General features: G+C 45.4%; 2 protein-coding genes across 2 annotated transcripts; one reads left to right on the forward strand and one right to left on the reverse strand.

Moving 5' to 3' along the window:
• Nucleotides 1–292: 292 nt before the first annotated feature.
• LOC144112870 (uncharacterized) lies at nucleotides 293–12336 on the reverse strand. Its single transcript, XM_077645690.1, has 3 exons — nucleotides 12184–12336; nucleotides 11164–11381; nucleotides 293–1534 (listed from the first exon to the last, which is right to left on the reverse strand). The coding sequence occupies exons 2-3, from the start codon at nucleotides 11360–11362 to the stop codon at nucleotides 1200–1202; spliced, it is 534 nt and encodes a 177-aa protein (XP_077501816.1). The 5' UTR covers nucleotides 11363–11381; nucleotides 12184–12336; the 3' UTR covers nucleotides 293–1199.
• Nucleotides 12337–12522: 186 nt separating this feature from the next.
• LOC144112871 (uncharacterized) lies at nucleotides 12523–18341 on the forward strand. The gene is made up of 4 exons (XM_077645691.1): nucleotides 12523–12803; nucleotides 14876–15050; nucleotides 16938–17119; nucleotides 17609–18341. Exons 1-4 carry the CDS (start codon nucleotides 12651–12653, stop codon nucleotides 17801–17803), a joined length of 705 nt encoding a protein of 234 aa, XP_077501817.1. The 5' UTR covers nucleotides 12523–12650; the 3' UTR covers nucleotides 17804–18341.
• The last annotated feature ends 7485 nt before the right edge of the window (nucleotides 18342–25826 follow it).

The following is a 25826-nucleotide window of genomic DNA, read 5'->3' on the forward strand; positions in this document are numbered from 1 at the left end:
CAAATTACTAGTTTAACCAGCCCAGCAGACAGACTGGCAGCAATTTACTAACCTGTACAGCTCAAACAAATCCAAACCAAAGGCAAGTGATAACGTGAAGCACCAAAAGGTAAACATTCCTTGCAAGCAATAGCAGGCTCAATTTGAGGGCAAGTGAAACAAACTAGTGCAGATCTTTAAACACTGTGAGAAGGAGAAAACTATTTTGTGCATGCTAAATGATACATATTCCACAGCAGCAACAAAACAGTGCACACTGCACTGCTCCAATTCAAGCAAAGAAGGAACAAAGTGGGCAGTAAGTGACTTGTTTATTTACCAACAAACAAAAATGCAGCAATTTCTTAGCAGCAAAGTCAAAAGCCAACACAAGAGAAGCCGTGCTAGTAACTGAAGGTGCCAGGGCTAGCAGGCAAGACAACCAAGTGAACTGTTACCACAGTAAACGTAATAGTCGGATTAGAAAGCACAGAAGCAAAAGCAAGTAGAGGCAAAGAAAAGAAAGCTCGCAGGGGTGCCCAACAATGGACAGTGCAGTGCTGTCACCCACTGCTTGGACCGAGGCGGGCCACATCCTCCAGGCGTCTGGGTCATGGTACAGGAATGAATAAGAAGCATCTCACAGTGCCCCAACCACAACCTGTCGGACACTGGGTCAGCTGCCAGCAACAAAAGTTGCATTACACACACAAAACTGCACAAAACTGGGCAAAGCTAAGGAACAAGACAAATTCTGCAAACTTCTGTGAAGCATAACTGGAAATAAAAATGCCATAAATCTAAAAATACTTGACCAGTCAGATCTGTAAAGAGTGGTAATATTAACTAGGGGATGTTGCTGGGCTAGTAGGCACCTGTCGAACATCATGGAATGGCAGCACTTGCAGACAAGGACAGACAGGAAACGCACATCAGCACAGTTGTGTGTGTGTCCTCTCTGTGTCGTCTGCAAGCGCTACCATTCCATGAGGTAATATTAATCTGCACGTCGGAATGTGCTGACATGGGGTTTAAAGACTAATCAACAGCTTAAGCACATGCAACACCATGCCTGGAGGCTATACTGCTTCTTAATTGGGACACCTAAAACAGTATAGTTTGGCCATGCTGAAATCATCTTATGCCACCTGAGCTGCGACCACTGCTTCTTTTCATTCGTGTACCCCCAGCTGGATTCATGCTCTGGCAACCGCGCGCCTTCACCAAGAGGTAGGGCTAACCGCGTTAAGATCGAAATTGGTGACAGCAAAGCGTGTAGGCGGCTTCTTCTTGGGCTTGAGCCGCTTGCCATCCACCATGGGAACACCCACTGCCGTCAAGTCTGCTTCCACCACTCGACGTACCAGCGATGGAGAGCTCTGGGGCGTGACAGAGGGTGTCGTGTGGCCAGACTCGCTGCCTGATCCACTGCCGCGCCCCAAGTTCTGCAGGCTGGCTCCATGATGGCTCAGCACTTGGTGCCGCAAGGCATCCTCCGAGGCCAGTCGAGGCAGCTCACACTTGCTCACGCCACTAGCCCGGATGGTTGGCGGACCTGACAAAAAGCAGAATGGTCCTTGTACTCTCCTAGCTCTCTCAAGTCTTCAAGACTCAAAACAGTTTTTAAAAAATCTATAGAAAAGCACATGGAACAAACAAAAGATAGGCCATCTCGTGCACTTGACTAAAACACGATTACTTCTTTCCCAATCACGCACACCAACGAGGCCTACAACAACTTTTCACGGTATATCGACTCTTCCATACTGGAAATTTGTAAAGAACTAAAAAATGCACACAACAACAGCTGCTTCAATATATTGCCGCTTAAATATACAAGCAAGCAGATGACAACTAACTATAGACGACACTTGACAGAAGCTCGATGTAAATACTTTCCTTTAGTGGATAGCAACTGAATGATGCTGAATTAAAAAAAAAAGCTCTGCTGCCTCTCTTCCCTAAGAGGGCACCCACAGCAAGGCCAGATAAGCCACTCCTCTATGGATCACATAAACAATAGTCGCTAGAGATCTTTAGCATTGGCACATTATCCGAGACCAACCTGCAGACTCTGAAGTATTGAAGGAGCACGGTACGAGAATGTACAGTCGTGGTCAAAAGGGGAAGGGTCAGAGACTTGACCCCGACTGTACATTTTACAGTAAAAGCCATCTCTCTCAGCCTCTTGTGGCTAACAAATATGCACTTCACAGACACTGTTCAGAGCGCCACCTCTCTCGGGGTGGTGCATGCAGCATGGGTTGGTTAGCAGTGCGCCCAATGGATTGTGCTGCTGCGCTCGCACGAGTCAAAGCGGTGGAGTCAGAGCGTGGAATATGTAGCGATGGGTGCAGCGACCCCCACGCTCCCTTTACTTACCACGTGAGCATAGTGGCATATAGCTGTTGTGGGAGTTGAGCTAGCGAAAGGGTGCTTTGAAGCGCGCCTTATTTACGGCGAGGGGAAGGGAGAGCTGCATCTACGAGTAAGCGAGCAGCTAATATGTGGCAGTGATGCCAGTGGTTTGTGTAAGATGGCATGAAGTAGGCAGGCTGAAGAAGCGCTTGGACAGTCTCGGGATACATGGCATTGTGCATCACCAAGTGATGAAGATCAGGTGCAGCCACAATGTGCAACATACACTGCATGATGCATTGTACCCACTGTACACTGCACTCAGCTTTCACGGAGTTTCGCAATTTATACAGCATAACATAAACATTTTATAATTTGTACAGCGACACCAAGCTCCGCAAGCCGTAAGTAATGACTGATGTACACCTTGATGCAAGTAGAAATTTACCATTAACCAATCTCTCAGCAGGATATATCACATTTCCAATGAATTGTAACCAAGTCTCAGGAGGTTGTAGCTACATGACCAGAGAAAACATGCTGATAACAAGTAGGTCAAGCGACTTCAAACGTTCCAACAACACTGACAGACCCACTCTGTCAAACGACAACTTGAACAGTATCGTGTCCACACGCCACTGTTGCACATTCTGGCAACTGAAGCACAAGTGTATTAAGACGAAAGCCTTTAATGGCTCATACTCCCAGTCGAGATCCTGTCCGTCCGTTACATCGCCAACCGGAAGCCATGACAACGGAAGTGACGTCATACCGTCAGTGTGTCAGTTACGTTCTTCAACTCGATAAGAAAAAAATCACTGTGCACGACTGGATTCGAGCCACCATCCTTCCGTTCTGCAACTGAGCGGCTAACAACTACGGTACTTCCTGCCAACGCATATGTAGTTCTTGTCTAAGACGCTGGAGAGTGTTTGCGGAAAGGCGTTGAATCAGACGCATGCCTCCCACATGCCCTCCAGTGTCTCCACCATTTAAGATTCACGAACAATTGTGTACTTAACACCTTAACCGCACACCAGTGACACAGGCAGCAACACTGCGCTAAAGGCTTTTGCCTCACCGCACTTTAGGTCAACAAAGTGCCCCCTGAATTTTTAATGACATCTCAAGAAGGCAACGCACTTCGACTGCCAGTGGCACTGAAATTTTTTTCATTGTGCAATATTTTTTTTACGTACTGCATTGTATGTTTAAAAATAAAGAATACTTTGACTTCGAAAACTACTGTCACCAACCGTCCGCGCTGCAATGAGAGAGCCAACATTTTTAACTACGAGAGACACGTGCTCAACTGAGCATTCCTCATTTTGATGTTAGGGGAGTACTGCATGGGCCCGAGGCTCAAAGCTCTAGCCCGGCCCAAGCCCCCTCAATCATGGCTTGACTGATCCCGGGCCCAGCCAGCTCGGCAGGAAGAATTCGGCAAGCATGGCCCAGGCCCATTCCCAACAGCAGCACAATAGGAGAATTGCTCACTGCATGCAACTAGACACACAACACACAAGTAAAAAGGGGACCAGCAAAGGTGCTCAAATTCGAACGACATTTGAAGAAATTTGTTCAGTAAAGAGAAAAACAAGAAGGTATGTTGGGTTTGCACGTTCACTTTCCTGAACGATCATATTGGCTGTCCGTAGCTCTTAAGAACCCATGCCATGCGGAGGAGGAGATTCTGCCGAGGGAAAATTAGTAGCCTGTGACAACATGACAACTTCCCCCTCTTGAGGTTGGTGACCAGTGCAAAATTCCCGTGACAGCTTCTCAAATTCCATCAGATAAAGTTAGGCTGGGTTTTAAGACACATAAGCGGGTAAGGCTATCTGCCTCAGACACTGGGTAGAAGAGTTTGTGTGCACCTCGGCTGCTGATCGGCTGGAAGCACTCGCACCATGTGACCCTCCGAAGGGTCACAATTTCAGGAGGTATACCTCGCACGGAAGGCTGTTTCACCAAAGCAATTTCACCGAATGCAACTTTACAGGAATATTACATAGCAAGCTTTTGAGCAGTTTACAGCCACTCCTTCCTTGGCTACCAAAGATGGCTGGCAGTACTGAATAAAATAAGTTCCATGCAAGCACGCTGGTTTAAACATACTGATCAGTTTTCATCCGAGTCTAAATGATGCGAACCTCAGGGGGCCGCGAAAAATGTATAATCCAAAAACGAACATTCATACTCAGAGGCATGGGAAATGCATTCACACAGATGTTTTCAGCCTATGGGATTTACTACAGCCACGAGCCGTGCGTTGTTCCTCAGTGCTCACGATCCGAAGGGCAGCACACTTAGTGTTCGTAGCCGCAAGAGCGGCCCTTGCGTTCATATCATTCGCAGTGGAGCGGGGCAGCGTTCAGAACATGCTAATTTCTGCCCACTGTACACAATGAACTTTGGCCAGGAATTCGTATTAGCCATGATCGTACCATCGAGATTCTACTGCGAGGACGAGCAAGTAGAGAGGTCAGGCAATGGAAAAGTGTAGGAAGCAAGAATATAAACAAACCTAAGAGAAAAAGCTCACAAGCAAAAATTGCTAAATGGAAAGGAGGCGGAGCTAAGGCACTATTTTTCATGACTAACGCAAGCAGTTTGGTGAAATTGCCTTTCACACAATTTTTATAAAACGGCATTCAATGAGACCAATCCAAACCATGGTTTCATGACAGGGCCAGCAAGGAGAACTAAATTTGCTCTCATTGCTCGATATCCTACTGAGTAACATTATTTTCCAAAGCCCTGAGGGCGCTAGACAGGCTACTTGGAGTTTCAGAACTGGTGAGAGCGGTCCTTCGCTGCTGCCCTTCAAGTGAAAAGGAACGTTTAACTCTTTATCGTTAACATGGCCCGAGCATGCGCATTCCAGGGAATCTGGACACTGCACTCTGAATGACGCTGCATAAATTGCTCATAAATAAAGTTCAGCGTTCTCTCACTCTGCTTCAACGAAGAACTCTTGAGATTTCAGTGCCGGCATTCCAGATTCATTGCCGACAACCTAGGGTTCTTTTAAGGAGAAAGTCTTACTAGCCCCATTAGACAAAATTCTGTCGGTGAAGACTGCTGAGGCAGAGATGGTCCCGAAAAGACGGCATCGCAACAGCCGTAGTCTAGCCAACCGAAGCCGCAAGTGGATGACGGCAGGCACGTCACATACCAGGAGCAGACACCCCTGCTTTTGCCGCACCCATATTTAACGTTCAACATGGCCGAGCATGCGCATTCCAAGATATCTGGGCATTGCACTCTGAATGATGCCGCATAAACTGTTCACAAATGAAGTAAAGCGTTCTCTCATTCTGCTTCAACAAAGAACTCTCGAGGTTTCAGTGCCTACATTCTTTTATTTCCCAAAACATTACACAAGATGCAAGAAAAAAAAAGAAGAAACTCCAAAGCAGTCTTTGTAATGTTCTTCGTATGAGTACAGTGAACTAAGCAAGCACCAAACCCAAAAAAGTAAATAAACCTAGCCTACTCAGTAGAACCTGGTGCTGGGCTAGTTGGTCATTCATTATTTAAAGATTGGATGTAGCGCTATTAGGAAGACCACAGAGAGGATGACACAACAAAGAATGCCACTAACAACAGATTTAGTTTTCGCTCCAGGGATGGTATTTATAGGCATCACACCATCCACTGTCGTCCTCTCTCTGTGGTCTTCTATAGGATTACATCCAATCTTTAAATAAATACTAGACTATTCATTTTTCCGCTTTTTTTGGGGTGGGGCCGGGGGGCACACAGGGCCAGGCCTGCAACTTCAAGCCCAGGCTCTGCGAAACAGTGCAGTTGTAGCCCATGGGCCTGGTCTGGCCTTTCAGGTAAGCCCGAGCTCCTTCAGTGTTTTATGGGGAACGGGTGCAGGCACGCAGACTTGTGGCTAAGGCAGATCATGCACACCCATGCCTTGAGGCCTTGAGGCTTAGGCCAGCAATACAGTTGAACGCTGTTGTAAGAGACATGCATAAATAGACAACGAGAATAAGAGAATTCACTCACATGGTTGGCCGTCCTATCTCCCAATTATCTGGACTTCTTTTGTAACACATATCAGGTATAGAAGACATTCAGTAATAAAGGACAAACAACCTCTGAATTTTGATAAGAACCTCGCTTATAAGAAACATTAACTTGTGGGGCTTCCATTGTGTGGATGCGGCGCCATCACTCACAAACCGCAGTCATGTCCGTGTGCCAAGGAGAAGATTTGGTTCGGTTTGGTGTATGGGGGTTTAACGCCCCAAAGTGATTCAGGCTATGAGGTGCACCGTAGTGAAGGGCTCCTGATATGTCAACAACCTGGGTTTCTTCAAAGTGCACCGAAACCGCACGGTACACGGGCCTCTAGAGTTTCGGCACAATCAAATTTGAGCATCGCGGCCGGGATCAGACCCACGTCTTTCGGGGCGACAGCAGAGCACCATAACCACTGAGCCACTGCGGCGGCTCCAAGACGAAGGCATGGCATGATCACTCGTGCGATATTTATGACCGAAACTAAGAATGGGTCGGCTAGATGCAAAACATGACAAGGGCACATTAAACTGCTTTCAAGGGATTTCAAACTACTGGCAGAAATACGGGAACGAGCGTGCGGGCATCTGCCAGCATAGGGAATAAATAGCAGGAGCAAGCTCGAAATTAAACAAAGGACCATCAGTCAGTGGTTTGCATGGCCCAGAGGTTATGCCACAAACCAACAAGGAAGCCTCCGTCAGCGTGCCACAATGCGCAACCCTCGCCGCCTCAGCTCCTGGCTTCAAAGCTTCATGAATTTATGCCGGAAACCTTTGAGAATTCGGATCGGGACGCGAGGAGAGTCCATTTCCCAATGCAACGATAAATGTGCTAACCCAAGGAGGGGACGCATTGGAAGCAGGACGCCTCCAATCCATCCCTCCTCCTCAGCAGCGGCCGCAGCCACCTATAATGCAAGCAGACGCGCTCTTCGCTGGCTATGTTTCGTGTGATACACTGCCGCTATATGGGGCTCTCTTTATTATAATCAAGTAGTTCCCGATTCATGTAGTAACAAAGTGTGCTCTATAAAACAGCGCTGGACAGAAGGCTTAAATATTCGAAATTCCTGATCAGTAAACGAAAAAATTCCGGTACTTTGCTTATCTCGGAACAAGTTACCCAGGCCTAAGCATAAAAAAAGCTTGCCAACAGGTGTGTTTGCATTGAAGTAGAAAGCATATGTCGTCGACACTACGTTAAGCCGACTAAAGTAAACAGCCAAGCAGCTACTTTTGCACTTAATAAGCTTGTTTAACAATCTACGGCCTTCTTTTCAATAACCTCGAGTCACTGGGCGACAACATAAAGAGAGATCAGTAAGGGAAACACTAAACCCTGCTACGAGAGATAACAGGCAAAAACTCACAGGACGGTTACAACTGTGTAACGCAATGTTCTGCAATAGCTGTTTAGGCGCTTAGTTTTGGGGGATATATTCCTGGCGCACTGGTGTAGTGGTCAAGTGGTGCACCCCTGCACTGGCAGGCGGCTGTTCCAAACAGAGCCACCCGTAGACTTATGCTGCACAGGTTGACCGTAACACTAACGCACCCACCGGTTACACTGACGGCGACGAGAAAGCCGGGGACAGGCGCCCAGCAGCTATCACTGCAAAACTCAGACTTTCCAGTTATGAATGGTATAAACTATTATTGTCAAGCCCTTGCATGCAGTAGTAGTAGATATGACCAAAATTGTAACCCACTGCACATCTCGCAAAACTGAAACTAAAAGTTTGACAGCAAAATAATTCCCCAATTCTTGCAACATTAGTTTATGTTGAATTATGGCACAGAGGCACACAGTATTTTTCTTCACTCAAGGTGGGGTCAGAGATAAATTTTCAAAAGCATTTCACCCCCCAAGGAGCCAAGCACCAGGCCAGAGGAAAAAAACTGGTGGGTACTGAGTATCAAACCATGCACCTTCCACATGCAAGGCGGATGCACAAACCACTAAACCACCATGTTACTTATTTTTCATGTTTACTTTTCAGTTCAGAAAATATTAATAATTGGTTCTTAATGGCTGTCTACTTCCATTTCTATTTAAAGGGCCATAGAAACCTAATTTTAGTTGCATATTTTTTTCTTTAAATTGATGCATTCACAGGGTATTTGCCTACGACCGCTAAATAATTTATAACTGAATTTCTGGTCTCATGTTTTGGTTCCATCAACCACACGATGGCTGTGGTGTATAGTTGCGTGTTGAAGTCAAGTGAGGCACTAAAAAAACAATCACTGATACGTAGTTTTAGTTCATTACAACACTTAAGACAGCCTGCTTATATGCATCATCATCAACAACACACGCACGCAGCAAGCGCGCTTATATGTATGATGTATGTATACTAATGTCAAACACATTAGAAACAAAAAACTCAAGCAAAAATTAGTTGTACTCCTTCAATAACTAAAAGGCTCGCAAGTAGCAGCAGCAGCAGCAGTAGTAGTAGTAGTAGTAGTAGTAGTAGTAGTAGTAGTGGTGGTAGCAGCAGTGTATTAAAATAATAAAAAGGAAGGATAAGATTTTTGCTAGACCCAGCATCTGCCGTGGATACTGAAGCACCTGAGCTGGGGCAGCGGAAATAAAGGATAGCAGGCAGAATGGAGAAATGAAAGAGGTGAGGGGACAAGAAGAGAGGATAGGGGAGAAGTAATATACACAAAAACTATTTACACAATAATAAATATGCACAGGTTGCGCGCGTGATTAGTTCATGATGAAACAATTAAGCATGACATTTGGAACACACTGGTAGGTTATGTCAACCTAACAATAATGAAGAGCAGGTAAGGGTAGTAGAACGAGGGGTTTATTATGACATACATATGAAGGAAGCTAACAGTCAGCAAAACCAAGCGAAGCATAGGGAAACGTTTCTATTTTTTAAAATAAATTTTGTGGTGTTAACCATTGGCAAATTAATAGTTTATGTTATGACTGAAAGATAATTAGAAAGTGTAAAAAAACATTCTGTCGGTGGGATCCAGTGGGATTCCAAGGTCCTGGGTTTGGATCCCACTGACACATGGACACTGGAGACATGGGAGAGGTCTTTGCCCTGCAGTGGGTGCAGTCAGGCTGATGATGATGACACCATGAGGTTTTTTTCTTCTTGACAGACAGCAGCTCGCTCTGTCCGCGACAGGTGGTGCCATTAGAACGGCCACTATATGCACAGCTTGTGCAAAAAACTGGATCGGTTCTTTCTTAACCCCCTCTAGAACTTAAGGGATTGCACGTGACCCTAAAGTGAATAGTAGAAAATTTGCATAATTAATCTTGCCTAATTAATTAAGCGGAATTTTTGAAATATTGTGAGCAGCACCACATGACGGGAAACAATGTCGGTTTAGTCCAGCTCTGATGAGCCACTTTTTTTAAATCCTTTGTTCATGTTACGTGAAACACCTTACACATGAATGCACAGGGAATTTCACCTAACTTTAGGCGCGCGCACGCACACACACTACGCCCACCGCTATGCACGAGGGTGGCGCTGGTGAACTCTCTCAAGGTTCGCTTACACAAAAAACAAATACCCCAAAAGCAGCAGATTGGACAGCAGTCGCCGTAGCTCAATTGGTAGAGCACCGAACGCGAATTTCGTAGGTCGTGGGTTCGGATCCCGCCAGCAGCATGGTTGTTTTTTTTCTTCTGCTTTACAATTAATTGTATTTAAGTGACAGATTAATAAAAGTATTATTCTCACATTGATCAGCATGTTCCGCTATGCACCTTGGTTTCGGTGGCTGTGGGCTTCCTTCCAATATGCCTGAACTACATGCAGCTCTCCAGTTTCACAGAAGCACTACTGTTGCTGACCACCAAACCAATCTCCGAAATTGAGGGGGACCAAATACCAAATCCGCGACCAACCTTCGTCAATGCGCCCATTTATCGACCAGCTCGAGCAGGGCTAACCAGCACAGTTGCCCGCCTGAAGTGGTGTTCGTTTAGACATAGTTTCGCGCAGCTATTGCCCAAATCTCCGATGCACGCGGATTACAAGCGGCAATCTGAATGCCATGCGAAGCAGCAGTTCTGCTATGTGTACCCCACGCATGGCAGCCAGTGGTGCATACCCACCCACCCACCTAGTATACCCATTCATTCACACACATATTTGCTACTGCTGGCATCAGATACAAATTTTGGGCGCCTATTACAAAAAACTGCTTTAACGTAACAGGTTAAAAGAATGGTTTATAAGAGATAGACCACTAATTTTGTTTTTATCTGCTATTAATTTCATTTTTTACAGAAAGTGGCTTCATACCTAAAGGGATTGCTGTATGCTAAAGTTCAACTGTACTGCACACAGCAACACACGAGTTGGGTTCCCAGTACTCTGGTCATGGCAACATACACACAGTATGCTTGCAGCCTGTTCATTCTCAGTGCACCCACCTGGGAATAATTTCATTGGCCAGCAGAGAACAGGAGTTTTAGGTTATGATACACTATGATAACTGCAGTGCCATTTAACCAGAAGAAAGCCACTTGAACCGCTATTACTGTAGAAGAACTGGGCAAAACAACTTTTGGTGTGTATTATTCCGCGTTAACTGCCTTGAACACCCACTTGCCCAACACTACTAAGAGATACAAGAAAACGAGTGGCAACAAAGCTTGCTTTAACAGGCCAATAAATCCATGTCAATGCAAGCCTCGATGGCACTGTCTGGCTTCAGCTTCTCGCTAAGGAGGCCAGAAGCACTTTTGCTCTTCATTCAAACCTTATAGCGCAATTGGGGGGCAACGCACAGTACACACCGGAAGGGGCCTGCGAAGGATGCGCAGATGTCAGGCGAGAAAGTGGCATGTCACGAAGAAAGCCAGACTCCGTCTCGGGGGGAGAGCTGCACATGTCGTCCAGATTGGCCACCGTGTTGAGCCTGTCCATGTGGCTCTTCATCCAGCCGGGCATCAGGGCCCTGCGGCCCGGAATCTGCTGGCCAGCCTCGGTGCTCATCTTTGTCGTGCCGTTAAAGCTGCGATAGAAAAGCCACGGTGTAGTACGCCAGTTAAAACTGACGCCTGCGCCAGAAAAGCTTTGCAAGGAACTGACAAGCGAACAAAAGCGCGCACAGTCACAAGCGGACAAACGCCGCGCGCGCACGCACGCGACGCTAGAGATTACAAGCAGGCGACGCGCAATATGCAGTTCAGCGCCGCAGGTGTCAACGTGCCCTTGAGCAAGGTTAAGCCAATTGCTTAGCAAACTCACTACAAACCTCCGTGCCAGCTTTAAGCGCAGTGCCATACGTTTAAGGATTACCGGCCGTCACTATCAGGGTAGCACGCCGATGGCGGAAAATTGCTTCTCGAGAGTCGGACGAGCTTTGCAAGAGCGAACAAGTAGCCAAGAGGCAGGCGCTAAACTACGCGCTTTGGAATTAACTGATGAAGGCTAACTGCCCTACGACGAAAGACGTCCTCTTCAGCGCACGCGCTAGACTCCACTGGTGAATACAGCACATAGGTAGAATACTTTGGGTCGGTTGCGGATGTAATATAACCATGTCGGTCATTTGACCATTTATACGTCTACATTGCTGAATCTATTGTTCCAGTGACGAGTGTCGGTACCGCTTGCTGAGAGAATACCTATACTTTCCCGCACAATGACACGCAATGGAATGAATAGCACACTCGGTAAATTCAGGAAACCCCTTTTCACATCAATGGATGAACGACATGAAGATTAGGGTTACGCGACGCGAACATTTAATATCGCCTGCAACCATGCACATCCAAACAGCGGAACAAAGTGAACACTTTATATGTACTTACCGAGATATTATTGAAGTAATACATGCTTAACTACCGATAAGGTTTCATGATTTGACGAGGACTTCTTATTAATTTTATGAAGAGCATAGCCAGGAAGTACACAGAGATGTTCTTGATTGTCGATGGCAATTTACGATCAGCCAAAACGCAAGCAACGCATGCGCATCCAAGCGCACCAACCTTTTCTCTATTTCCGTATTCAAAAGAAAAATAAACGACAGCGCACATTTATATATCTGAATAAACTGTGACAATTTTTATGAACAAAACGATGCAATAATTATTTGGAAATAAAAGAAAGTTGCGTTAGCACGCTCAAGCAGCCACCGCATTTTTGCACCCTCGAAATTGATGCCAGCGGCGCTGGCACCATTCTCGAAAAGCTGCCGCTGCCGCTCGGCCGCTCTACAAACTCGGCGTGTGATTGCACGCTGTTGGATAGCAGTAACTGCGCGCGAGCTGTTATCATGAGTGTTTTATTCAAACTTGGCAGCATAAGCGTGCCGCGGAAATCTTTTCTCATAGGAAGTTGCGTTATTGTGGGTGTAGCGACGTGCTTTACGTTGCGCTACTATTGGAAACGAAGGTCTCGAAAGTATTACAGCAGCGTGGAAGAAACGGTAAGAGAAAGGCGTGTATGCTAAAAACTGTGCCAATGAATGAAATGTGTTGTACTTTCACTTTTTGTCCAATGGGGCTTTTAAGAATGAGTGCTGCAAGAGAACTGTTTTGTGCATGCCGGTCTTGCGTCCGAAGTTTCTTCGCTGCTTCTTGAGGAATGCAGCGGGCGAAAGTTCTACTCCGCAGTCTCTGGAAAGAAAAAAAGATCTCATTTTTGCGTACCTACATAGCCACTAAATTGTCTCCATTTCCTAGCAGCGTTCAAATTGCAAGTGTTGGTTGCGAAACCTTTGGTTGTGCCATTGAAAAATTGCTTTTAGGTAGAAGGCTGAGCAAGCGTGTCTAGCGTTCCGTAACGACGTCGCTGCTGCTAGGGTTTCTTCCAAACGAAGCATTTACGTGGCGCTACAGACCCATCCATACCAGACCCCAATTCTCCCTCTAGGACAAACCTCCCGTGCCAAATGCCCCTTCAGGGTTCGATCAGACTATTAACATCAGTACATACCACCGATCGCTACATGTATGATGGTACATTGCTGCGTGGTTTTGTTTCACACCCATCTCGAGCTGGGTTTGGCTAGGTTAGGTTTCATGTCGCAGAAAACTCCACAGCAAGAATGCAGCTGGTGCTAGAGTTCTCTCCAGGTGTACCAGTGTGCAGCATCGCAGAATGTACCAGTATTTGCCACTGCGTGGCTTTGTTTTGTCAGGTTATCTTCACTGTCATTACGAGACGGTCACTGTTCCATGTGGACATGACTGGCAGATTTTTGTTGCGCCTGGACAGAATTCTAGCAGCAATTCCTGTTCCGTCTGGATGTAATTGTAGCCACAGCCAATAAAAATAGCTGTTGTGCTGGTTACTAATTAAAGCTAGTGAACAGCACTGTCACCAGCAGTAGTACCCAAGTGAATGACACAAAAGCCTTATGATACGTGTGGACTTTTTTCGGTATTTTTTTTCCCGACGTTACATCTGGAATGCTTTGCCTAGTAATGTTGTTGTTCAAACAGGTTTTCAGAAATTCGAATGCTCGATTGATGATTTGTGTAACGAGCATCTAATTTGACGCTATGAACTATCAAGTTTAATTGTGTTGTGTTCTGTTCCCTCCCTGTAACAACTTTCATGCGAGGGATTAACAGCATTAAAAAAGGAAAAAAAACTGACACTGCCTGTAGCTAGATGCCGGTACCAAGTTTCCTCGTGGTATCAAGTAAATATGCATACAACACAAATGTTACCTAAATTTACTGTAATGCTTGCAGTTGGGCCGCACTTGCTGTGTCCACTAGGTGTCTAAGGACTGCATGCGTTCGTCGAGCAAGCTCACTGAAGCAGGCTTGTTTGTATTGCAATGCTTTTCAGCAGCACCGAAAGCAATCAAGGCTACATAACACAATCTACCAGATAAGATTGCACTATTGCACTTAGTAGAGAGGGTACATGTACTCCATATATTTGACTATGCTACAAGAGCTAGTGTACGTTTTGAGCCTATAACAGCAAAAGTTTTGAAGTTGGCATATGAAGTTTCAAATGTATAGTCAAAGAACCACTTGTCCACTCTGCAGCCTGCATTGTGAGTTCAATGCAAATGTGGAACATAGTGAAAATGAATACTCCTCACAACAATTGTAATATGGTAAGGTTTGACGAGGAAACACAGTTGTATGCTATTGTATGCAGTTGTTTGCTATCAGGGCTGATCACTGCATATTAAACAGCCACGTGGCCTCGCGAGATAATTCTTTATCAGTCTGCAGCAGGAATGACATTTTTGAGGACTACCTTGCACTGGTTTTCCTTCACACGTACTTCATTGTGCCATGCACTTTTGCTGTCAATATGTGCCTCACCTTTGTATTTCTGTCTGGGGCATTTAAATACGAGTATTGCAATTTGCAACAGCTAAAATTCATTGGGCCCCAGCTCAGGCTTTGCTGGTCCTAGCTAAAGCCTTACTGGTTTCAGCAAAAACCAGCTGGCACCAACTAGATCGCAGCTGTGTGTTTTTACTTGGGTAAATTCAGGTTAAAATCTGCATCATCAAATAAACATATGCAGTGTGCAGATGGAGGGAAAAGAATCCTTGTCCTGGGACTGGACGATTCTGGAAAAAGCAGCCTCTTGTTGCACCTGTCAAGACCAGATGCTTCATCAACCCAACCTCCTCCCACTGAGGGCTTTAATGTGGTCTGCATCAACTCTGAGAACGGTTCATCGTTAAACTTTTGGGAATGTGAGTTCGGGCTCATTTCTTCTTGTTCCTACATTGTCTTTCAACTACTACAGGCAGTTTGATTCTAATTTAAGTTTTCTACCCCGAGTTAAGGCTGTGTCCTTCACATGGATGTCCTTCGTAACATGTGGTGTTGCATTTGGATGCGAGGCTTTATTACTAGTGAAAAAGCTATGGTTTAAATGGACACTGAGGACAACTGCATTAAAATTGATTCTGTGGCTCTTTCTGGGCACGTGCGCCGCTGCGGTGGTGGTGGTAAAATTTTATTTAGAAAGAGAATTCAAGGCCCGCAGGCCCCCTGGGTCTCCGCACGACCCCACTCATGGTCTAAACGTTCACCTCAGTGGTTATGGTGGTCAGCTGCTGGCCCGAAAAACAAGAGTTCGATCCCGACCGTGGCAGTCGCATTTTGATGGAGGCGAAATGCTGGAGGCCCGTGTACTGTGCAATGTCATTGCACGTTAAAGATTAACCCCAGGTGGTCGAAATTACCCGGAACCCTCCACTACGGCGTCCCTCATAGCCAGAGCCGCTTTGGGATGTTAAACCCCATAAACCATCTTCCTGGGCATACTTGTCTGGCAGCAAGAGACTCATTCTCAAGAAAATTGCATTTCGATGGAGGCGAAATTCTAGAGGCCTGTGTACTGTGCGATGTCAGTGCACGTTAAAGAACCTCAGGTGGTCGAAATTTCCGGAGCCCTTCACTATGGCGTCCCTCATAGCCTGAGTCGCTTTGGGACGTTAAACCCCTATAAACTAAACTGTAGCCCCACCTCGGTGCCCCGTCGCCTGATATTGTATAAAAGCATTAAAGGCCTAAATGCTTCCTCTCTTCACAATATCAGGCGACTGGGTAGCGAGGTGGAGCTGCAATAAACGTTTTTCCTAGAACTCGCGTCCCAGAAACTTTTGTCCCCAATAGTACATAAAGACGTGAGCTGTGCAATGAACCTAAATAATTATAAAATCAATTGTCATTGTATACTAGTGGAATGACCAAAAACAACTGTTTTCATTTAGGCATTTTTAAGTTGGGATTGCTCGTATTAGCAGGAATGGCAAAAAAAGTGAGATTCGAGAAAAACGGCTACTACTACAAATAACTACAAATTCCTTAAAGCAATGTGCAGAAGGGATAAAATACATAATCATAGCTCAGCTCGTCATTACTCTTCAGGAAGTTTCCCAGATGCGCTGTTGGTCACCTGTCAGGCAAGCTTTCAGTGTGTGCAGACCACGTTTGATCCCGCTGTGCTTCAGCATGTCTAGCATCGCTCTGTTACCATTGTTGAAATGACACACGTCATCGTACAAACCAAACTTCAAGGTATCAGATGTGTTCCGAATGCCTTGTGTCGGTCTTAGTTATGAAAAGAAACAATTATTATTAGTCTAAACTGAAAAATGAAGGAAAGATAACCCGTGTTGCAAAATTCGGGTAATTATTTTGATGTTAAGCATTGTTTTTGTTTCACAAGATGTGCGCTGGGTTACAACTTTGGCTGTATCTTTTTACAAGCATGTGTACAGATTGATGCGGTGCATTTTAGCTTTTCCATCAGTCAACTGCCTGATAACAGTTCTTGAAGTAATTTTCAGTTCTAATGCAAATTTCCTATACATCAGAAGGACAGCATTACAAAGAAGTACCACATTTGAAGTCTCGTTACAAAGTCTGTCCCCACTTTTTTTTCTACAAAACCAATGGTCAAAATGGCATGAAAGTGATGTTCGAATCATTTTAAGTGCAAATGTACAGTTTGTGTGCTTATGAGACAAAATTTTACGCCTCACTAATGGTTAATGAATAGCACTGTTATTTCAGTAACCTCCCAGCAGAAGCACTGCCAATACTTGCCCATTTGCTTGCTCTTTCCTCAGTGGGTGGCTCTGAAACCGTGCGACCTTACTGGCCCAACTTTCTTCATGACACCAGTGTCCTTGTGTACATGGTGAACTCTGCCGATACTAAACGGCTTCGTTCTGCTGCTCACGAGTTCCGCAGAATCCTACAAGATGAACGTCTAAAGGATGTGCCAATTCTTGTGCTTGCCAATAAGCAGGTAAGTACAGTCTCATTATACGTGCCATCAAAAATGTGTGGAAGGCCACTCTGTCGAGAATTTTTCTTTGCATCCAAAGTGTACTGTTAAAGATTTAATGGTGAACTGTGCAATTCACGGAATTACAGTTGGGCTGCATGTATCTGCACCTTGGTGCACTGAAAGGCTGCGTTGAAATTAAATTTTTTTGCTAATATTTCCTTCCATAAACATCTGACTGCAGGTATACATTGTACTTTGAGCACTGCAGCAATTCACTGTTAGCCACTTTGTCAAGAAAAACAGACAAAAATAACAGGCTTGAAAACGGCATTGATAGTCTAAAGCAAAAACCAGACATATGCATTAAACCGTTACTACTGGTCATTTTTAACACAGGTGTGTAAATTGCATCATGTATTCATATGTTGCTGATAGCATGCTGGGTTCAGCATTTCTAACCAAAGATATCTGTGAATCTTAAACCTCCGACTGTGGTGTGGATTTCAGGATCTGCCAGAAGCAAAACCCGTGGAGGACATATCAGCCACACTTGGTTTGGATGAGTTGAAACAACTCAACTTCAATGTTCACATCCTGCCTTTGCAGATGCCTTCTGATGCTAGCTGCCAAAGCACTGTAGCTGAAGCGAAACGCAGAATTCTTCAACTGTCACATGGCTGTAGTCCTATTTTGGCACTTTGAAGCATTGCACATTGTCTAGCCTAGTGTAACTTATTCTCGCTTATTGGTGGCAGAGCACACAGCACGATTAGACCGGAATGGATAAATGTCACCTACATCATCTGTGCTTAGCTTCACAAGCTGGAGAAATGCACGCCAGGATCGGGCTGCTGCCCAGAATGTGATCCTTTACTAGAGTACAAATGGAACATGTCACTTCAGATGATCATGTTTTGTTCTGGTTACGCATGCACAAGCCAAGTACGGTTTAACTTTGCACATAGATTTAGCTATTGATTATGAATGCAGGTTGCTAGTAGTGAAACATAATTAGCCCAGATTATTTTTTTACCATTCCAATTTTTATTTTTTGCGCAAGCTGTTTTTATTTTAACTTATGCTGATAGGAACAATGGCTCTGTGCAGTAATTGCTGGCGTTCGAGCATCACTTCTCATTATATTTCATTCAAGTTTACTTAACTGTGATGACTACTTCATGTATAATAAAACGTATCCAGTATGGAGCACACCCAGTGATTGTGCTATGTAGACAGTGTCTCTGTGTGTTTCTGCATTTCACTTCACTGGCTGCAAGACTTGAGCATCATGCAGTGCCTAATTTAGGAGGCATCTAGTAAAGCATACAGCACAAAACCCTTACACATTACACCAGTGTACCTTATAAGACATTAAATCTATGGTCAAGATGGACATGACACTGTCAGTTGCAGGTTTCAAACACCAGACCCGACTTTTCGTTGAGATGTACCATGCACTTGCCGTGCAAAATTTATTGCTGTTTGTGCATGAAAGAAACTCGAGACTCTTTTTTCTGTGATGTCCTGTACACACATATCTTCCACAAAAGCACTCGGCTCATAGACGCAACACTTGTTCAGTACAGCACACAAAAAAATGCAAGAGATCTGTGGGTTTCTCTGGGCATGCGAAGCATACATTGGCTCAAGTTCAAAAAGGGTATTCACCACAAGTGATCCTTTGTCTTGTTACTAACAGTGTGCGAATGTAGGGGCTGCTGTGGTTGGACCCAGCCACGAAGGCCGCATTTTCATGGAGGCAGAATACAAAAAATGCCTGCAGGCTGTGCGCATGTTAAAGAACCCCAGGTAGTCATATTTCATCCGGAGCCCTCCACTACAGCATCCCTCATAAACCCCATGATTCTGTATGGGAACCTGTGCTGTACTTTGTTTGTAAAGACTTCTGGTAGTGACTGCTGGAGTCTGATGGAAGCAGTATAGCATTCTAAAGGACAAGGCGCATGTGCCTGATTCATTCAACGTATGCCTATTTGTCATCCGCTGATGTGAAAACAGAGGCAAAAGCAGTAGTAAAGTGGCCGACCGATTTTTAAAACTTGGCGGGACCCGGAAAGTGGTCCAAATAATCGAGCAGTCCGAAAAAATCGTAAACAACTTTTTCTGCAAAAAAGAGGGGGGGGGGGGGGGGGGGGGGGGGGGGGGGGGGGGGGGCTTTAAAAATAGCAAATTTCACCACTCCCCATGTCTGCTAGAAACATGGGACCTAACCTAACCTCTATGAAGCCACAGTCATGCTTTCGTCATGTCCGCACCTCCTTACATAACAATACCAGACAGTGCGACATGGCTACAGGTCTGCCACAAACAAATGCACATGCCACGTGAAGCAAGAACAGTCAGTTTGCATGGGCAACGACACTCGCGAAGACAGAGGTAACACACGGAAATACGAGAGTGCCTCCAAATGCACCCCCCTCCCTAAGCCAGTCCGTCTGATCCACTGCAGTCAGCACCCGCTGTCTCTGTTTAAATCCAAGATGGCGCCTTTCATGGCGGCGGGGAATGGGTTGGTTGCAACAGCGATGCCATTCGCATCTATATTAGGCCTAGAAAACGAACTTTTGGTTTAAGAACGATCTCCACAGTAATGTTGGCATCTATCTTAGTCCGAAAAATGAACTTTTGGACTCCACAGAGTCCGAAATATCGGTCATGAAAATGTACAGGTTCCTATGAGATACGTGACGATTCCTCACTGAAGTCCGCATTATTGGAGTCCAAAAAATCGGTCGGCTACTACTAAAGTAGCTGTGGACACAGCAGTTCACAAATGATGCCAAAGGTCTCTTCCAGTCATATGGCCAAGCATTTGACTTCAAAAAGGGGTGCCACAGAAACTAGGTAGAAGAGGGGGTATGCCAATATAGGCTTTGCATATGAAACTGCACTGAAGAAAAACACAGAAATGATGTTGTGCCTTCCTATTTCAATGAATTTTTTTATGGCACATCGCACTCAAGTTTGTGGCATGCCCAAGTCTTGAATGCAAAAATCCTAACTACTTTCTGAAGGGGGCTGTTACGCACATGTTCCAAGGCATTAAACATTAGGCACAAGAGTGAAATCAGGCAAGATTAGCACAGATTCTCAACTCCTTTCAGCAAAGAACATATTCTCTCATCACTAGCTATGTACTGTCTTTGCCGAAAGTAACTAATAAATGGGTTTTGCTTCTTAACATGTAGCAGGGCAGTTATGGCAGCCTTTGAGCTCTAAACCTGCATAAGTCAAGGAGAACCCCTGTCCTCATCTTTTGGGACCTTTTGGTTCGTAAGAGTGTCGCAAGGGCTCCAAAATATGGCTAAGAAGCAAACCCCATTGCTTGGTTACTTTCACGCGACACCGTATACAGCTCGTTCGGTCGAAAAGCCGTCGGCGTAGTAGTAGTCGGCACTGCATGTTGGAAATAATCAGGGGCTACGTAAAAAAAAAAGTATCATGGTAGTTTGTGGTTCAAGTGATTGCTGACTGATTGGTGTGTGATTGATTAATTAAAGAAATGAAAAATTGGAAAAGGGGTTCAAAGGTGTCAAACTCCTCAGAATGAAAAGCCTAACCCACTGCGCTATCGCGTCATACCCTTACGGCGGAGCTTAAGTGTCCTCTAATTTTTGGCAAAGGGGGTACTACCATGACAAACTTGCATTTAACTTATTTGTGTACAGTATGTCAGACTAATTGCGCTGGCAAACTGTGTTGGGGCATAAAAGTGCACTACACTTTGCAGTAATGAGGAGAAGGCTTTACCATTCTCGCTTTGCATGGCACCCCCCCCTCAGTGTTTATATACATACTGACTGTCCTCCTCCCTTTTGCCGTTTGAGTGTTATGCGAAAGCAGTAGCACAGAGCAGTGCACTGGTGAGCATCACTTATTTGCACATAGCATTTTGCAGCTGAACATAAAACACTGCAAGGGCAACAGTAACAGATGGGGTGCAGTGCTCTGCATGATCGGCAAAGCCCTGTCGCAACCGTTGCAAAGCATGATGCACGCCTTGGCACACACCTGCATGCTGTACGTCATTCTGGACATGGTAGCACACCTCCACTGGTTCCAGCAAAATGCAATGGGCTGCAGATTTGACACCTTTCAAGAATTCTATACTTCTGGTTTATACTTACTCAAATTTCACACAGATGCGTTTTGTTGTCTGTTTGGCACAGCACTGCTTTGGCATTGGTACTGGCCTGCTTTGTACGGTAGAAATGGAAACCTTGCCATCACCTGCAAGGGTGAAAGTGTCGCCATCTGCCTCGAGAAGACACATTTGCTCTCTGCTTTCTTTTTGCAGATGGCAACAGTCATACAGCCCCCTGTCTAACCCTTCAAGTGCAAATTATTCAAAAGGGAAAGACAGTGGGGGGGGGGGGGGGGGGGGGGGGGGGGGGGGGGGGGGGGGTCCTAAAATTTTCGGATACCTTGAGGAGCATGCCAAGATTGTGCAGAAAATATTTACACCCTCCCAGATGCTTAACCACACGTTCACTCAACACTGACATCAATTATGCTGCTTTTCACTCATTCCTGTCATAAGAACTTGTTATGTAAACAAACGAGCACATTTTAAGTATTTGAAAGCACTCATCCTTGCAAAACAAGAAAATCCGCACTGACGGGAGCTGTACCAGAGCTACCGTAAAATGCAGAGGCACCCATCTTAAATTATGGGAATGCTTAGGTCACCTTCAGAGTGGAATGTGATAGCACTAGATTTCACAACTGTCACAGCTTCTGTTGCAACTTCTGTGTGTGTTTGCGTTGGTGCCTTTGCAATTTTTGCTCCATCAACCGCAGTAGCAGGTACAGTAAAAGCTCGTTAATTGGAATTCCACGAGGACTCTAATGCAGTTTGTTCGAACTGACGAAAGTGAACAGAATATTCGGTACACTGCGACCGGGAAGCAGTCGGGTAGCGAGGTTACCGTATTTCATTGTTCTAAAATATTCAGTCATCATCTTTTGCGTTTTTTTTTTTTTTTCCGGAAGGCCCTTCAAAATTGAACAAGGGGGCCTCACCGTAGTCCCTAAGGGCATGTGACCGTCGTGCGACTGCCACTTTTCGACCAAAACGATAGCGTGGCCTCCACGATTCGCAGGACCATTTAGCCCGAAAAGCGGAAGTCCCTATGATGGCCACACCAATTTTCCAGCCTTCCAATCCGGTCGCTAACTGTCAAACCAGTGAGGATGCTTTTCGACGATATCCTGTTTCGATAACGCACTGGCGTCGACTTTGGCTTAAATCTTCCAAGCATTTTGGCGCGATAATGACCGCAGACATTTCTAAATTGCAACGCCGTGGCTGCACAGTCTTGGGTAGTGTCCCTCACGGCCACTTTTCCTTCCTTTAGCTCTTCACAAGAGACTGCGCGCCCAGCTTTTTAGCTGTTTTTTATGTATGGCGACCCGCGCTCGCCACGTGCTGAAGAAGAGGGTATGGTGCCAGCACGTGCTACACAGAACGCTGGGACATTCACAGTCACCTCCGACCACCTCAAACAAAATAGAGCTGGTTACTGGCCACGCAGATGTGACCTGTGTTTAAGGGTTCGCGAGCATTTATGCAATGACGTCAACTCGAGCGAAACTGTCGCCTAGCAAGTGCCACCAGAACTGCGCTTCCGCCTCTCTGGCTGCAGGGCAAAACTTGGGCTCCCTCATGCTATGCAATAGCTTCGCGCACCACGTGACTATGAAGATGCTGCTGTTAGGTGCACGCGCTGCACATAGCACTATGCGCACTGAAATCTTCGCCAAAGTTCGTTTAGGTTCGCCTCCATGTTCTCAGTTCTGGCGCCATGGTGACCTGCAGTGCTGCCGATAACAGGAGCTAAAAGCATTTCATGCCTAAAGCTCTACGAAGAGCGAGCCCCCTCCCCATTTACCGGCCTTGCATCTCGCACGCCTATTTTGCCCTCAACAAATCTCCTCCAAAAAGGTGGTGCAGCCAAGCGGGAGCGTTGCTGGGTTCGCCGCTTGCCCAGGAGGGGCAGCGTGTAGTTGGAATTGTCGGTGGCACAACCCATTCGAATTAGAGGGCTACATTTTACATAGACTCCTGGAGCATGGGCAGACCATGTCGTAAAGTTCGAATTATCCAGAAATTCGAATTAGGTTTGAATTGACAAGCTTTCACTGAATCCGCTATGTTGTGATAGTGCAGACATTTGCATATATCACACATTTGTTCGGTTTTTGATTTGTGCTTAGGTTTTGCTCACAACGTGTGACGTCACGTGACCTCTCTCGACTAATCATTAATTGCCACCTACCATCGTAGGCAGGCTGCTTACAACCCGGTTGCCAGGTGCCACCTGCCATGGTGGGCAGGTCGTGACGACATCGCAAGGTCATGCAACCTCTGTGCAAATCGGAATGTCTCCGACATCGGCATGGTTTCGGTGTGGCAACTCTATTGCTGTCGCGTTAAGAACCTTTTTTGTGTGTGTGTTCCTTTCGCACGCCTGGCTTGAAATGTTTTCACAGTTGATTCCCACGTTTGGTAGTTTATTACAGTGCCCACATTTCTGTACAGGGATTTGACAGTATTCAGGATGTGTGCAAATGTACCGTAATTTCCGGACTATAGTCTGCACTCGGTGTATATTCCACAGGGGCAAATTTTGGCCTAAAATAAAATTTTCCTTATATAGTCCGCACCCGGTGTATAGTCCGCGAGGAGGAATTTTGGCTGGAAATAAGTTTCTTAGATTGTCCGCTGATGCTTCAAGAAAGCAGTCTAGTTCTTTAGGTGTTTCAGGGAAGCAGCCAACATCCATGCATTTTTCCAGCGACATCAAATTTTCTCTCCTGCTCGGCTCAGCTTGACTGCTTGCGCACGCTCCACTTCACTGAGCTGGAATGCTGCCGGGAAGAATCTTCCTTCCTCTTTTTGCAGCCACCGCAACCGTTCTTCAAGGAAGACTACGACGCCTCTGGCGTTACTCATCGAAATTTTTCGCGTGTGCTCACAAATCTAAGCACTGAAAAGCAGCCACTTCGAGTACTGCCAGCAGCATTTGCTTGCATACCGAAGCTGACCGATTTAACACTGCAAAATGTCGCAGCAACAGCATGGCCCCCTTTTTTTTTTTACAGTTAAAACTTGATTTAGCGAAGAGCAGCCACAAATTATTTCATTAAATCTTGAAATTCGTAAAATCGAAGACATTCTTCCGCTCTTCGAAATCTAAAATCGCAACGTAGCTGTGCTCAAAAGCTACTGTGGCATCCTATTTGCCGATAACCCGTGCTTGCGCATATGATTAGTCCGTGAAGGTGGCCTGAATTACTTGTGCGTGAAAGTGCGATCCGGTAAAATGGATTCAATGCCAAGGTGGGAAGCGCCGCTGACTGCAGAGTCTTGATCTGTGCAGTGGCACAGCTTGCAGTCCCTTCTTAACTAAACCAGAGCCACAACCTGGGCACCTACATGTTACTCGTGTATGCTGCCTGTAAGCTGGTGTACATCGTGGGCAAAATAAGTGAGAAATCACCTCTTTTCTTACTAATTTCTTCCCGAAAAACTTCGTTAAATCGGGTTTAGTTAATGTTTGTTTCGTTATTTCGGGTTATTGAGAACATTGAACCCTATGGGTACTTGCCAGGGAACCAAAATTTGCTCGTTAAGATCGAGTGTTTACTGTACTTCGACAGCCACGCTAAACTTTTTTGAATACAACAAAGAATCTTGAAAAATTCAGTCATGTATAGTCCGCACCATGCAAAATTTCAGTCCAGAAAATAAAATACACACGGTGCCTGAAGGGGGCTGGTCTAGCGGGTAACAGCAATTTATATCTCCTGCACAGGCCATGCAACTGCCAATCAAATGTATCACCATACAAAGCAGACCTCAAAATGCAATCTCCATACAATATTTTAGTGCAAACAAACCAGCAGTATTGCAGAAATTTTTGAAAAGTGTCAGAATTAATGCAGAGGATATTGTATGTGTTTGGGCACAAATGATGTATGGTTATGGCAACATTAAGTAAGTAAACATTTTCGGGCTTTGTTAAGTATCGGGGAACTAGCCCGCTGCTTCCTGGCGTAGACTTTTCTCCCCCTTCATCCCTTTGCATGCGGCATGACTGAGGTGTCCACTCGGGAGCAAAATAGTTACTGTGCCTTCCTTTCCTCGTAGCCATGACCTTCTCCTTGTCTCGCATATTTACATCTCCAACAAAAGTTCCCCTGCATATTGTACAAACTGCTTCATTTGGCTCACAATCAACAATGAAGTCTACGCCAGCTGCATCTTTGCATGTGCTTGGACACATTAGCTACAGCAGCATTTTTATAATACTTGGCTGCAAAGCACCATAAATGTTTGAGCAACAACTGGACAAGCAGAAAGGTGCAGGAGCTACTCAATTATGCCTAGCAACATGCCAACTCCCAAGTTTGTCTACTTATTTTTGTCACTGCCCAGCTTTCTTATTGAAGCAATAGCAGTACGACCAGGAAAAATCATGTTGCAATTATATTTACCCTTATAATTAAACTAAGCTGAAGAAGCAAAGCTTCAACCCCAAAAAACAAAGAAAAACCCCTGCATTTCTTTTTCTAGCATCATTGCCAACTTGGTGTAGTAATATCAGAGGTAAAGTGTTTTACCTACAAAGACAGCCCCGCAAACTGCTGGCCAGCCATCCGTTTAGTAGCTGCTGTGCAGACTAGGCAGACATGAGCATGA

The sequence above is a fragment of the Amblyomma americanum genome, chromosome 1, assembly GCF_052857255.1.
Source record: "Amblyomma americanum isolate KBUSLIRL-KWMA chromosome 1, ASM5285725v1, whole genome shotgun sequence".
In the NCBI taxonomy this organism is placed as follows: domain Eukaryota; kingdom Metazoa; phylum Arthropoda; class Arachnida; order Ixodida; family Ixodidae; genus Amblyomma; species Amblyomma americanum.